The following is a 14,835-nucleotide window of genomic DNA, read 5'->3' on the forward strand; positions in this document are numbered from 1 at the left end:
AGAAGAAAAAAAAATAGTAATTTCTCTGGTGGTCTTCATGGTCTATTACTGACCTTCCTCAAATTGTGTCTCTAATTGAACACATCAATTCAAGGTGATGATGGAAATGTAATTTTTACTCTAACGGATGCTTTCCCATTGCTGCAGGTTTGTTGGTGTTCTGGCAAGATGATCTGCCCTAGAACAAGTTTTATCTCACTTTACCAGCTGTCCAGCCACCACTTGTCTTCTTCCTCTAAGAGTAAACTCTTGGGAAAACAAAAGCTGCCTACTAAAGCTATATACAAAAAAGAATGGTTTAAGATGTATGCGATGATTCTGAGCAACTGAAGGAATGTAGGAGAAGAGAATTTGACTTTCACACTTAATAATTCTCCTTTGTGTGGGCATAAGTTGAGACAGTGGAGGTTACATCGTATTCATCTGCCCAGTCATGATGCCAGACTGGTATTACAGAAAAGGAAACATAACCCTTGCTCTCCGGTGAATAACACTTACATATACAATATATATGCACATATACGTATGTATACATACATATATGTATGTATATGTATGTATACATACGTATATGTGCATACATATGTATGTGTGCGTATATGTATACATATATGTATATATACGTATATATACATATATGTACGTATATATACGTATATGTGCATATATATATGTACGTATATATACGTGTGTGTTTGTGTGTGTGTGTGTATATATATGTGTGTGTGTGTGTGTGTGTATATATATATATATATATATATATATATATATATATATATATATTACACTTAAAATTTTAGACATTTTTCAACCAGGCACAGAAGAATTATAGTTATATAGAAGGTTGTACTCCATTTATTCCTGGAGCCTTATTTTCCCCCATGTACTTCCATTCACTTTTATTATTTTTTAATGAAAGTATTGTATGCATCTGGTAAAAGATCTAAATCAATTGGTAAAAATAGTTCAAAATGAAAAATAAAAACCTCACATCTCATTATGGTTTTAACTACTTAAAAAATGTCTTCTGATTAGCTTTAAACCAGTGCCACTCAGAGGAGGTTCATGGATCAGTACTGATCTGTGAACTGTTTACTGGTCTACAATGAAAGAGGTATAGAAAGTAAGGTTAAGTCTGTGGGAACTTTTATAGCACATTGATATTGCTGTCATATTTTTTTTATTTTATTTGATAAACTGGTAAAATAAACTGGTCCATATGTCTGGAAATTAAGATAATATAAAACTGGTCTGTCACCACAGAGTTTGAGAAGAACCACCTTAAAATACAAATCAGAACAGGGGTGCCTGGGTGGCTCAGTCCATTAAGTCCAACTTCAGCTTAGGTCACTATCTCATGGTTTGTGAGTTCGAGGCCCGTGTTGGGCTCTGTGCTGACAGCTCAGAGCCTGGAGCCTGCTTTGGATTCTGTGTCTCCCTCTTTCTTTGCCTCTCCCCCCAACTTGCACTGTCTCTCTCTCCCTCTCTCTCTCTCTTAAATAAATAAACATTAAAACAAAATTAAAACAAAACAAAACAAACATAGATTCCTTTCCATTAAGGACAATGAATCATTTTATTTCAGTTTTCTCTATTGTTTTTTTTTTTAATTTTTTTTTCAACGTTTATTTATTTTTGGGACAGAGAGAGACAGAGCATGAACGGGGGAGGGGCAGAGACAGAGGGAGACACAGAATCGGAAATAGGCTCCAGGCTCTGAGCCATCAGCCCAGAGCCTGACGCGGGGCTCGAACTCACGCATGGCGAGATCGTGACCTGGCTGAAGTCGGACGCTTAACCGGCTGCGCCACCCAGGCGCCCCACAGGTTTCTCTATTGTACTGACCTTATTCCCCCAATTAATTAGGTTGTCTTAAAATAATGTACCAGCCAGCTCTGTAATTTAGAACACTGCCTGGCATACAATATGGATATGTATACATATACATATGTATACATATGGATATGTTTTATTCAGAAGTATTAACTTAACATTAAATTATACATTAAGTCATACAGTAAATATGTATAACTCAGTCCATTCACCTAGGCAGAATCCTAAATGAACCCCGTGGAAGCTATGGCTCTTCCAGCTCTCTTCACCTCTTCTCTATTCTCCTCCTCAGCATTGTAGATGTTTCATTATTTACATTCATTTGCATAAGTATAATAAAGTCAGACATGCTTGCTCTTAGGGTTATCTAAAATTTGAATCAATAAGCAATATGTGGGATAATTTATATGTAACCATTATGAATTATGAGATTATAACCCCTGCCACCTATACCCTATAATATCAAATTTCCAAACCTACATCCACTCAAAGGAGAACTGTCATGCGTCAAGAGGATTCTCTTTTCCTACATTCCTTCAACTGCACAAAGCGCAAAATCATAACACCTATGTTAGTTTCTTCTTTATTATACATAACTTGGTTATACAACTTTCTGTATTTCCTGGAGTTTACATGTTTTCTTCTTTATTCTTGACAAAAGAAACTGGTCAAAAAGCTTTTTCTATTCTTGCTACCTTCATGGCAATCAACACTGAAATACATTTAACATTTGAAATAAATTACATGTCCTGATAGTAAATATCTGAGAAAGAAAATGCAAATGCAAAAAGAGGTTAGGAATTAGAGAGGGATTTTATAATTTATTTAAATATAAATATTGGGAATTTATTTAAGACTTTCTTGAGAGCACTGTTCAGCTGTCAGGTCTTTCAGAGGATCAGGGCTCTGAAGCAGTGTTTCTGAAAGTGTGATCCACGGACTTCTTACATTCTCAGCACAGGATTGCAGTTTATAGGGGTGGGGCCAGGGAATCTCCACTTTTAACTAGCTCCTCTGATTAAATGTTGGCATGCTAAAGTTAAAAAATGCTTACTACAGACTTAGAGCTAGACTATGACAGATTTAAAATAAGCCATACTCGAGAAGGTTCTTTGGCAAAATTATTAGAAATCACTTGCCTTGCAAATATTTCCATGTTCTATTAGCTATTTTTTCCATTTCCCATATCTATGCCCTACACCCCTGGTATCTACTTCTTAAGTCATAGACAGAGCCTTGTTTGCAATTTTCTGATGTTTTGGCAATGTCCATCCAAGATTCGGCCTTATTATTATACCACATGTGACAAACATGGAAAATAGCCTGGTCTGTCTCTTGCTCTTTTGGAATTGCTAAAAATGCAATGAATGGAAGGGCATATTGATACATGATCAAGTAAGGCATAATTTTCCTTAGTTTCATCTGATTATCTAAAAAACGTTTAAGTGAACATGGGCTGCTCTTTCCATGAGATACAGTAAATTTGCCTAATTAAGTAAATATTTTAAAGTAAGTGTGCAAGTCCTTTCAAGGAACCGAGAAAGGTCATAGGATGGATGTGTTAAGGGCCAAACTGAACCTAGTATGTAGTAAAACTAGAGGTGGGAGTGAGGCCATGTGTAATCATTGATAGGTTACAATGGACTAACTGGAGGATGTCAAATGGCTATCTGGCAATCACTAAGATGAAATGAAACAAGGCGTAATACACAACACTGGCTTAGAATGAATTGAAACGTCCTCACACTCCCATCCCATGATTACCTAAAGTCTCCTCTTGTGTAATTATTTGTAATCATAGGATTCATTCTGGAGTGTTTCATTGTATACATGCATTCTAATTTAGTTATATTTGTATAACTGTGTTTATAATGTGTCTCTTTGGTTATACATATAAGTATATATGAGTATAGTTAAATGTATGTTTAGTTACATATATAAATTTGTATAATTATACACACATTTGTGTGTATAACTAAATACCTATATACGGATAGATATGTAGATAGATCATGTAAAGTGACTGGAAAATAGAAAGTGTTCATTATATTTAAGGTAATCCAGCTATGACAGTCACTGTGCTAAGCACTTTCCAGTGCAATTTCATTTAATTCTTAAAATAACCCCCCATGAGTTACGAATTACTGTCACCATACTTCAGACAAGAAAACTGAGACCTAAGAGTTAATAAGGAAGTTGGATGAGGTCACCAATACACTAAGTGGAAGAGCTCTCAACTCAGGGCGTTATCACAACATGATCTTGTTTCCCTGTATTTTTAGATGTTATTAAAAACTGTGTTGCTACTGTAGCTCTAAGCTAGTGAAAGCATATTAAAAATTTAATGTGACAGCATGGCAAAATCCATTAGAAGGATAATCAAGAGGCTGTAAATGTAGTAGATAAGAGCATCTATGTTGGAGCCAGCTGACAGGATTTGCACCCTGGCCCCACTCAGGAAAGCCACTTAAACCTCGGTGCCTGCACCGCCTCATCTTTCAAATGGAAACAATTATAGTATCTACTCAAAGGTTGGAGATGATTAAATACGTTCATATATGGAAAGTGTTTAAATAGTGCTTGGCTATAATGCAAATGTTACAGAAGTGTTAGCTGCTATGGTTTTTTTTCTTTGAAGATTTAATTTTATTATCTCCATTTTTCCTGTAACAATTGCTGAGTTAGGTTTTCCTAAAAGTCTTCTCATTTTTCAAATCATACCTTGATTCACAAAAAATATTTTGATAATGGACATCTATTAATGCTTTTGTGTTTGTTTTTGGCCTAGTATCTCTTCCCTGCAGGAACTTACTCTCTCCAAACTGGAGAGGCTCTCCATCATCCATATGGCCAATCAAAGCCAGGTTCCTGCGGTGACAGTGTGATTGTTCCCAGAGTATTACGGGATTTAAGCAGAGCCAATCAGTGCCCCTTTCAGAGAATGTATGGCTACTGATAAATAATTACTCTTCCGTTCTGAGATCATATACAATGAGCCGCATGTAAGCCGGGGGCTGCCGGGGGATCACTTTGCACCACATGAAGAATCCACCTGAGAGGGAAGCCATCATAAAGCAAAGCAGAGATGATGAGAGATGGAGAAATATGACGCTGAACCACCAGATCCACATAGATGAGGTTCACCATTTGGACTTCCCCGTTGTGTGAATCAATAAACTATCTTCTGCCTAAGTTAGTTATAGGTTTCTATTATTTGCACACAAGAGACCTAGTTCCCTGCTAAATTACTAATCAGCACATCCCCAGAATGCCAGTACTCTGCTTATTACACTATCACAGCAAAAATAATGAATGAGTTAAAATATTCCCTTACAGATTCCTAAATGTCAAGGCATTAAGAAATAAGCACCCTTTGGTGTACAAGTATCTATGCTATAAACAATGGAGGCAAATAATTTGAAGTCCAAGCCCTGCCACTGTTTGACTTTGAGCAAGTCACTCAACGTTCTGGTTTTCTCTACAACAGAGACTAAAACAAGCTACATACTGGAGGACTGTTGTGGGGTTCAAATGGTACGATGAGAGCTCCACCACTCCAATATATAGGACTATATTATATCAAGTCCATGTCTACACTAACAGAAAAATAAATGCATGACACAGGAATTTTTTCATTCTGACACATCTATGTATGTTACAAAGACCTTACAACTTTCTTTTTTCTTTTGCTTTTTCATGCCAAGAAAACACACACATACACACACACACACATACACACACACACACACACAACTACCAATATGTCTGAAGAATACTTTGGAAGCATGCACATCAGTTTGCATATAATTTCTAAAATTATACAATCACTTCTTGGTTACCCGCCAGAGCAGTTGCTTAGCTTAGTGCTCTCCTATCTTCCTTCCTAAATCCAAGTCCTTGGTTCACCCCACACCTGCCTGTATAGATGCTTTTCACATCCTTTATCTCATTCAGTCTCTGTTACCAACTCATTATATAGGCAGGGATCATTATCCTGATTTACAGATGAGGAATTGAAGCTCAAAGAAGGTTAAGCAATGGCTAATTAGAATGGCAGATAGGACCACAACTCAAGCCACTTGACTGTTGATTCTTACCTTTGATTTTTGAGTCACTGAGGGACTTCGATTTTTATTTCCTTGTATCTAGATTTTTAGTGATTCTGGCAAGGTTTAAAGTATATGGAGACTAAAAATTTACTATTTTCAGTTGTGACCATCCTTTGCCAATACTAGTTTCCTTGTGTATTTCTCAGATCCCACATGCTTAAAATTGCATGGTCCCAGCTCCTGTTACAACTTTTTGTGAGGGAATTGTTTGTTCTCAACAAGATAGTGGGATAGCCCTGGGGCTTGTCCTTTTTACCTAGCCTAATTACTTTTGTAACACCTCAGCTAATACTATGTCATAATTTCACTTTTTCTTTATATTCAACTATTAGTACTGTTCATATACCAGCAACTAGGTAACTCATTTCCCATACAGGGCAGCAATTGGCAAATAGTGCAACTCTTGTGCCTCAAAGGCAAGGATGAGTCAGAGGAAGATACTGAGGAGAGAGGCCAATCCCTCTCAATTCCCAAACTGATTTAGAAAGGTGAAGTTCTGTCTCAGCTGGTCTCTATATCACTTTGTCTGAGTGATACAAAATTTTTAGCACTTAGAAATATCTGTAGCCAAGTAAAATATGTACTTCCTGGTCAAATATAAATGCCTTTCAAATTTCCCATGTAATTCTCTTTCTCAAATGCTGTATCTCTTTCTTTGCAATTTTTAGTGACTGGCCTAAATTTCATCTCCTCTGAAAATGCAATTCTGACTAGTCAAGTCCACAGTGATTCTTTCTCCTTTGAACTTGGCATCTCTCCATTTAGCTTCAAGTTCTTTAAAGAGTATTTTACTTTTGTCCTTTTCTTTCATGTTACCTAGTGTGTGTGTGTGTGTGTGTGTGTGTGTGTGTGTGTGTCTATATATATCTATATCTATCTATCTATCTATCTATCTATCTATCTATCTATCTATCTATCCACATATATATTTGTGATTTCCCAAAAGAGTTTCTTGTGCCATTAATATCTAGGTCTCTGGCCTCTATTATCAGTGACAATTAAACATTCACAATCTATAGCTATTTGTTTCTGCCCTAAATAGGTTATATCTAACAGCTAGGCCAGGACATTTCCGTCGTATCAGAGACCAAGCATCATTTATTCTACTACTTCAAGAAAAAGTACTACACTACTTCCAGAAAAAAAAATATTTAAATGTGGAGGCAGTTTACCCAATGCTCTATTCCTGCATAACAGGAAAACGTGACTAGCTTCAGAGGTATTCCAGATTTGCACCATGGTAGCAATAGCAAGTCCTTCTATTGGATTTATGGATTGCAGGTATCAAACATAATGGTTAGCCATATTTAAAGGTAGTGTTTCCTAACTGGGCACAAGGTTATTGATAATTCCACCTTTCTGCCCTCAGGAAAAGAAACCTGATTATACTTTGCTTTTTGCCTCTGTTGAATTATCCGAAATATTTCATTAGTACTTTGGCTACACGATAGTTCATTTGTAGGTCACAGATTCCTTTAAGATATATCCATCCAGCTATGATTTACAACTAATTAGAAGATGTTCAGGGTTATTGCTAATAGTAACTCAAAGCCCTGATAATGGATAACTCTTGTCACTTAATACTAACAGGAGTTAATTACCTTGGGCAGTTTACATACGTTCTTTTCTGATTCCCACATCACTGCATGCAGTAACAGATATCAAACAGATGTTTATCTCTGACTGTACTTGCCTTTTAAAGTGGTGAGAAATTTGAACAAACTTAGAACTAGACGTGGCCTGAAAACCAAAGGACTGGTGATCGAAGAATATGTGATCAGACTGGGTATATCCCCAGTCTATGTGGGTCTATACCCAGCATATCTGGGTATATGCCCTGGGCATATACATATCTGGGTATACATTCTCGCTCTGTCACCTACTAGCTTGGCGATTTTGGCCTGTGGTGTCTGTCAGTTCTTTTGCCTCAGTGTTCTTCCTTGAAGTACAGGGTAAGTAATACTTACGGGGTTTTTGTGAGATTGAATGAACTCCAAAGTACGTTCATTGGGGAATTCTACTCTGAAGCGTGCTATTTTCTCTGCCCTGACTGCCCCTGCCACTTCTTTTAAAACTCTCCTTTTCTTTAAGGAGAAGGAAAGGTTTGTTAAGAATTTAAATAACGCAACACTCTCTCAAGGTAATCTATCTTAAAGAAATCATCAGAGATACATATAGAAATTATATTTAAGGATCAAATAGAAACAACCTAAAATTTTTATACCAGTGAAATGGCTAGATAAAATACCATACATACTTTAATGTCACACAAAGGAAATCAGCGCACAAAGAACTTGCAGACTAATACATAGTATGATAATTCAATTATCACTATCATAGAGTTCTTGTGCCCATAATGGATTAAAAGTGCTTAATACAAATGCAGGTATATGGTAGGTGAAGATTATTCTTGGTAGAGATTAGCTGTTTCTATTACACCGATGTATAAGTATTTATAAGTTCTAAGGAAATACATCAAAATATTAACAGTTTCTTTTTGTTTCATTTGCCTCTTAATATTTATTGCTCAATCTCTCCACAACATACGTACATTTCATCAGAAGACGTTTTTGGTCTTTCCCAATCCACCTTAATCAAATTGCGCCCCTACTCCAGGGGACAATTTGCAACGAACATTTATCAATTTAATAATTCTCAATTGATTTAACAATATAACACTTAAGGATTAAACCATTATCATTTCTGAATGGAAGATATTACCTTCGTGAGAGATTTCCTTCCAGGGATTTGGTGGATACATGAAAGCTGCGTTCTGGATTTGGTCATGTATGTCTTCATCTTCATTAAATGGGAATGTGCCACTTAGGCTTACATAGATGATGACTCCAACAGACCACATGTCTAGAGACCGATTATAGCCCTTGTTCCTTAGAACCTCAGGAGCCAGGTAAGCTGGGGTACCCACCACTGACCTCCGGAAAGACTTTTCTCCAATGATCCGGGCAAAACCAAAGTCGCAAAGTTTCACCTGTTGATAATAATGGTTTGCAGGAATGGTAAGGTCACAGACACACATCATCATGTGTCTTAGCCCAGGTCTGCCAAAGACAACTGTAATTCCTTACATATATTGTATGGATTTCTCATGATGGAAGTAACAGCTATTTTCCATTTTATATACTTGAACACAATGCTGGAAGTTCTGGTACAAAAGCATATTTCATTCATAAATATCATCTAAACATTCTCCCTTCCTCCCCCCACCCAAGACAAAGTGATAAATATGAAAATATGTATACTCAGGAGTGGGTAATATTGTTTTACAAGGCAGGAAAATGTCATGTAAATATGGAAGGGATGGACTAAACTCAAGGGCTTATTATAAATAAAGGTTTATCCAAAGAATACAAAAATGCTGATTTGAAGGGGCACATGCACCCCAATGTTTATAGCAGCACTATCAACAATAGCCAAATTACGGAAAGAGCCCAAATGTCCATCAACTGATGAATGGATAAAGAAGATGTGGTATATATATATACAATGGAATACTACTTGAAGATGAAAAAGAATGAAATCTTGCCATTTGCACAATGTGGATGGAACTGGAGGGTATTATTCTAAGTGAAACTAGTCAGAGAAAGGCAGGTATCACATGATTTCACCCATATGTGGAATTGGAGAAACTCAACAGAGGAACACGGGGAAGGGAAGGAAAGATAAGGTAAAAAGAGAGACAGGCAAACCAAAAGAGACTCTGAAATACAGAGAACAAACTGAGGATTACTGGAGGGGGTGTTGGGGGGTGGCTTAAATGGGTGCTGGGCATGAAGGAAAGCCCTTTTCGAGATGAGCACTGTGTGTTATACGTGAGAGATGAATCACTGGGTTCTACTCCTGAAGCCAAGACTACACTGTATGTTAAGTAACTTGAAAATAAATACATTAATTAAAAAGAAAGAAAGAAAGAAAGAAAGAAAGAAAGAAAGAAAGAAAGAAAGAAAGAAAGAAAAAGAAAGAAAGAAAGAAAGAAAGGAAGAAAAAGAAAAATAAAGAAAGAAAGGTTGAGGGATAAGCATAGAGGCTTGCCATGTTACCTACAATACTCCTCCAAACTAACTCCGTGTGGGAACCTAGACAGGACGTGAAGATGCCAAGGAAGCAAGGCGGACAGCCGCCTTAGCGGCTTAGTCAGGTCAGTTCAGGGACTTAGGTCACTTCAGTCATGATTCCATGGGAAGACATGCAGTTGCTTTCCATCCTCGGAGCTGAGGGAAAGCAGAAACTTTTGCCCTGGTCCCTGAGAACAACACTAAACTTAAATGTCCCCGGGACTCCAGTGTTCTCCCTCTCGGGCCTGTGCTTTCCACACAGGACTGCCAGCACGCCAGGATCGGGGTACAACAGAAGGTAACAGAGCCCACTGAGAAGGCTCCTGTGTTGGCTAAGGCAGGCTGAACTAAGAAGCCAGAGGGACAAAACTGAAGTCCCGAAAATATAACCAGGAAACAAGTGGATGAACACGAACAGGTAAAACTTGAAACAAATAAAGGTTTTGAGGATGAAAGGTGGCAGAATCCCGCCGGGGAGCCAGAGCTGCTGGCTTTGCTGGGAGAGGCTTTTATACTCGCCTGGGGGAAAGGATCGGCCGAGGCTAGCAACACGTTTTCTGGTTTGAGGTCACAGTGAACGATATTTTTAAAGTGAAGATGCCGCAAAGCCACAAGTATCTGTAAAGAAGAGAGTCACCACAATGATTTTATTTTGGTCTATTAGTTCATTTCAAAATGTTTTCGACAAGGACATAAACTGGAAGGGCCATGAGAAAACTCACAATGAACACTTAAGCTTCTTTACACGCACGGCACTGAAATGAGCTAAATTAACAGCAGGTTTCTAAGGAAACGTCAGTGGAAAAAGTAGCATATGATGGTATTGATACAGCATCCAACACAGGTTCAGATAACAGTTGTCAATAATATCTTCCAGGGATACCCGTTCTTGAATGTTTTCAAAGAACCAGGACTCAGTCACTGTGCAATTTAAAATTTCACGAGGACTTTTAATATGTGGGCCTGCATACACATTATTCACTTGGGATACTGGACTCTGGAGACCACAGATACAAACGAAATAATACTATAAGCCCCTGCAACCTTTTTGAGTGTAATTCAGACTTTGCACATAGAGACTAAACAAGGCTAGGAAGCTGCAGTTAAGCAGTGATAACATTTGATATTGAACATTATCTTTTTTTTTTTTTTTCTGACTCTAATTGATTTCTTACCTGAGTAATTAAAAACTTCGTTATGTGTTCTGGCAACCTGCCCTTTTCACTTGACAAGATCATCTCCAGCATGTCTCCATGGAGTTTTTCCATAACAACAAACACTCTTTCAGGCGTCTCAAACATACACTCCAAATTTACAACACCAGGGTGATGAAGGTTCTATTAAAGATAAATAAAGCACTTGAAGAAAATGAGTTTTTTGATACTGTTTGGCAAGCTCACTGATTATATAAAACTGTTCAAGCTTAAAGCTATGGAGAAACCCCACACTTCAGATTCTTAACATTTCTAAATTCCACATGTGCTGCCTTATATTTTTGAAATTCTAATGTCTCCAAAAAATATATCATTACTTTCTATGCATAGTGAAATTATTTTTTCTATGCTGGAAAACCTAAGTTCCAACACTGTGAATTGCTAATTAGGTTTTAATTAGAATGCCATATTGAGAAATCTGTAATTTCTTAGGATCATCTCCAATATTAAGCACACCATACTAAATAAGCATACCGGGCCGTCTCTACACACTCGGGAGAAAGTGAGCGTAGACAAGATGAAATCTATACTTGTGGTGCATCTGACGGCACTGATGAAGCATATTAGTCAAAACCTTTTGGAATTGCTCTGCTACTGGAGGCTGCAGTAGTTTGCTACCAAAGCTCTTACACAGAGTTTAGGTTGCCAGGAAAACAGCAAAAAAAAAAAAAAAAAAAAGTTTTGAGCGCATATTTGTTCAGTGCACCATGAGGCTTCTGTGGTGGTCCTGCATTGTTCTCAAGCACTCAACAAATATTTCCACAATAAAGCAATGACTAATGACAGGCTGCATTTGGCCTGACATGATTTTTTTTTAATTAATTTATTTATTTTGAGAGAGACAGAGAGAGTGTGAGTAGGGGAGAAGCAGACAGAGAGGGAGAATCCCAAGTAGATTCTACACTGAGGACCGGACTCCGGGCTCGAACTCACAAAACTGTGAGATCTTGACCTGATCTGAAATTAAGAGTGGGATACTTAACCGAATGAGCTGCCCCGGCGCTTGACATGTTAATTGTCACAAAGGTCAGGTAAAATTACTCTTAACATTAGATGGACCCTTGTGATGATGCTTGAGTCTGAATGTTGCTGTGGGGTCATCAACCAAGCCTTTGATCATCTAATCTTTATTTTGTTTTTTTCCTGTGCACAACAAAAAATGCTAACATTAAAAGAACTACTATATATTCCACTTATATTTCTTTTATATTTTTTTAATATTTATTTATTTTTGAGAGAGAGAGAGAGAGGGAGTGAGAGAGGGAGAGAGGGAGAGACAGGGTGCAAGCAGGGGAGGGGCAGAGAGAGAGGGAGACACAGAATCCAAAGCAGGCTCCAGGCTCTGAGCTGTCAGCATAGAGCCTGACATGGGGCTCAAACTCACGAACCATGAGCTCATGACCTGTAACAAATTCAGAGTCTTAACCAACTGAGCTACCCAGGCACCCTCCACTTATATCTCAATGAGAAACAGAAAAAAAAAAAAATCATCAGGGAGCCTGGGTGGCTCAGTTGGCTAGGAGTCTGACTCTTGATTTCAGCTCAGGTCACAATCTCACATTTCATGAGTTCAAACCCCATGCCCTGTGTTGGGTCCTGCACTGAGAGTATAGAGCCTGCTTGGGATTTTCTCTCTCTGTCTCTGTCTCTGCCCCTCCCCTGCTCTTTCTCTCTCTCTCTCTCTCTTTCTCAATAAATAAATAAACTTAAAAAAATGAACTTTAAAAAAAAAAAAGAAGAAGAAATCATCATGAACACAAACTACCTAAAGAAGAATCAGGGACTAACTTAAATGTGCTAATAGCTGTGAACAGAAAAAAAAAAAAAAAAGCTTTATTTTAGAAAAGAAATTTTTAGCTATAAAAGTGTATATATAAAATGAAAATTTCACAAATGACTGGAAACCTGAGGTGGCTCAGTATTCAGACTTCACAGATGGATATGGGGAGGTGAGCAGCAGAATGGGCCGCAGGAGAGAGTGCACCGTAGTCAACCTTCCACCCGATGGTAAGGGATGCCTGGCATTAACTGCATACGGAGCCAGGCCACGGCTGGCAGAAGCTCCCATGATGATATCCTGTCTCTCAGGATGCCTTTCTTCTACTTTGGCCATTTTGATCTCTGCCTCAGATCTCTGATGGGTCTTTTTGGTTCCGATGCCTTGGTGCCCAATCATGTACCATCAATGCGATCACGGAATAGTAAGTTTCTGGATGTGGTCCGAGCAGATGTCTACACATCTACCCCAAAGCCTTTCACCTCCAGAGTGCTGGGGTCATTGTTCTTAAAACTGTCACACTGTTAGCTGGTCATATCTGGCTACTTCAGGATAGACCAAGCCTCCAGAAACATTCTCTCCTGGTCAGAGCCGAAGCACATGGACAGTGTGGGATTAACTGAGCTCACACTGCCACTACTATTACTTTGTTTGTCCCTACTGCCTACAAATAAGACCAGATGGTTGCTGGGCTTTCAGCATTATGGGAGTGCCAGATCCTTAGGTGGGAGACTCCAGATAAAAAATGCATGAATGTGTTTGATATGCAGTATGGAAAACCAGCAATGGCACTGCTCATTCCCGAACCTGCACGTAGCCTGTCACATTGTCTTGCCATCCCCCTTCCTCAGAGAGGAGCCACACTGAATGGAAAGACCAGCACCTGGGTCTCCAGGCATCTCAGCTGTCCTGTTTTAAATCAGTGATGACAGGAAAGGCTTTAAGAATGACGTGAGTCCTGCCTGCATTATGACCCTCCTGGAACAAGTCCACCATAAGATGTGCTAAGTGTACCTTCTTTGAGTATTTTCTGAACTCTTTTTTCTTAAAAAAAAAACAAAACAAAACAAAAAACAAAACACAATATTTATTTGAGAGAGAGAGGGAGAGAGAGAATCCCATGCAAACTCTGCGCTGTCAGCACAGAGCCCCACGTGCAGGGTTCAGTCCCACCAACCATGACATCATGACCTGAACCAATACCAAAAGTTGGGCGCTTAGCCGACTGAGCCACCTAGGTGCCCCTGAACTGATTTCTATTTAATCTAACTTCAAACATTTAAGCAGTGTTCTGGAGCGTTTGGTTTTCTTCAATGATCAAGGCCTACTGACTGGGTGGGGAGGAAGAACAATGAATAGGAAAGCAGGAGACTGACAGAAGCAGGTAGCAGCAAGGCAGGGGGTCTCCCATGTGTAGACACAGGAGAAACTGTTGTGTGAAGAAGATAAAGGTTAAAGGGGGCTCAGGAAGGGCAGGGGAGAACAGAAGTGGTGTTGTAGTGGCTCAGCCTGCTGCTTCTGCTTACCCTGGTTTGGACTGTGGAGGGTGAGGGAGAAGAGGGAATCACAAAATGGCCAGGAAACTCTCCTGCCTAAAGTAGCCAAATATATATGCAGTGTTGCTCTTCATGTGCTTCTACTTCTATGTCTCTAAGAGAGGGAGTTCTTAGAAATACTAAAGTCCTTCATTCAGCCATTCTTTTTTCCTTTTCCCTCTTCTATTACATGACTTAACAAGCCCCCATACGTAGGTGAGGACTTAAATGTGTTTATCTATTTGGTGTACTCCCAGAATGTTCTAGGCCAAAAGTAAGGAATGGATTAATGAA

At 38.6% G+C, this 14,835-nt stretch overlaps 1 protein-coding gene across 5 annotated transcripts in view; it reads right to left on the minus strand.

Annotated features, from left to right (window-relative positions):
* The window catches only part of PRKD1 (protein kinase D1), a 333,105-nt gene that overhangs the window by 11,765 nt on the left and 306,505 nt on the right, over window positions 1–14,835 (minus strand). For all 5 annotated transcript variants that reach the window (XM_023255617.2, XM_023255618.2, XM_023255619.2 and 2 more), the window contains 3 exons: window positions 11,191–11,352; window positions 10,535–10,633; window positions 8,664–8,931 (listed from right to left, as the gene is read on the minus strand). In XM_023255617.2, the coding sequence (XP_023111385.2) occupies window positions 8,664–8,931; window positions 10,535–10,633; window positions 11,191–11,352 (529 nt within the window). The remainder of the gene's footprint in view (window positions 1–8,663; window positions 8,932–10,534; window positions 10,634–11,190; window positions 11,353–14,835) is intronic.

This window comes from Felis catus, chromosome B3 (genome assembly GCF_018350175.1).
Source record: "Felis catus isolate Fca126 chromosome B3, F.catus_Fca126_mat1.0, whole genome shotgun sequence".
NCBI lineage: Eukaryota > Metazoa > Chordata > Mammalia > Carnivora > Felidae > Felis > Felis catus.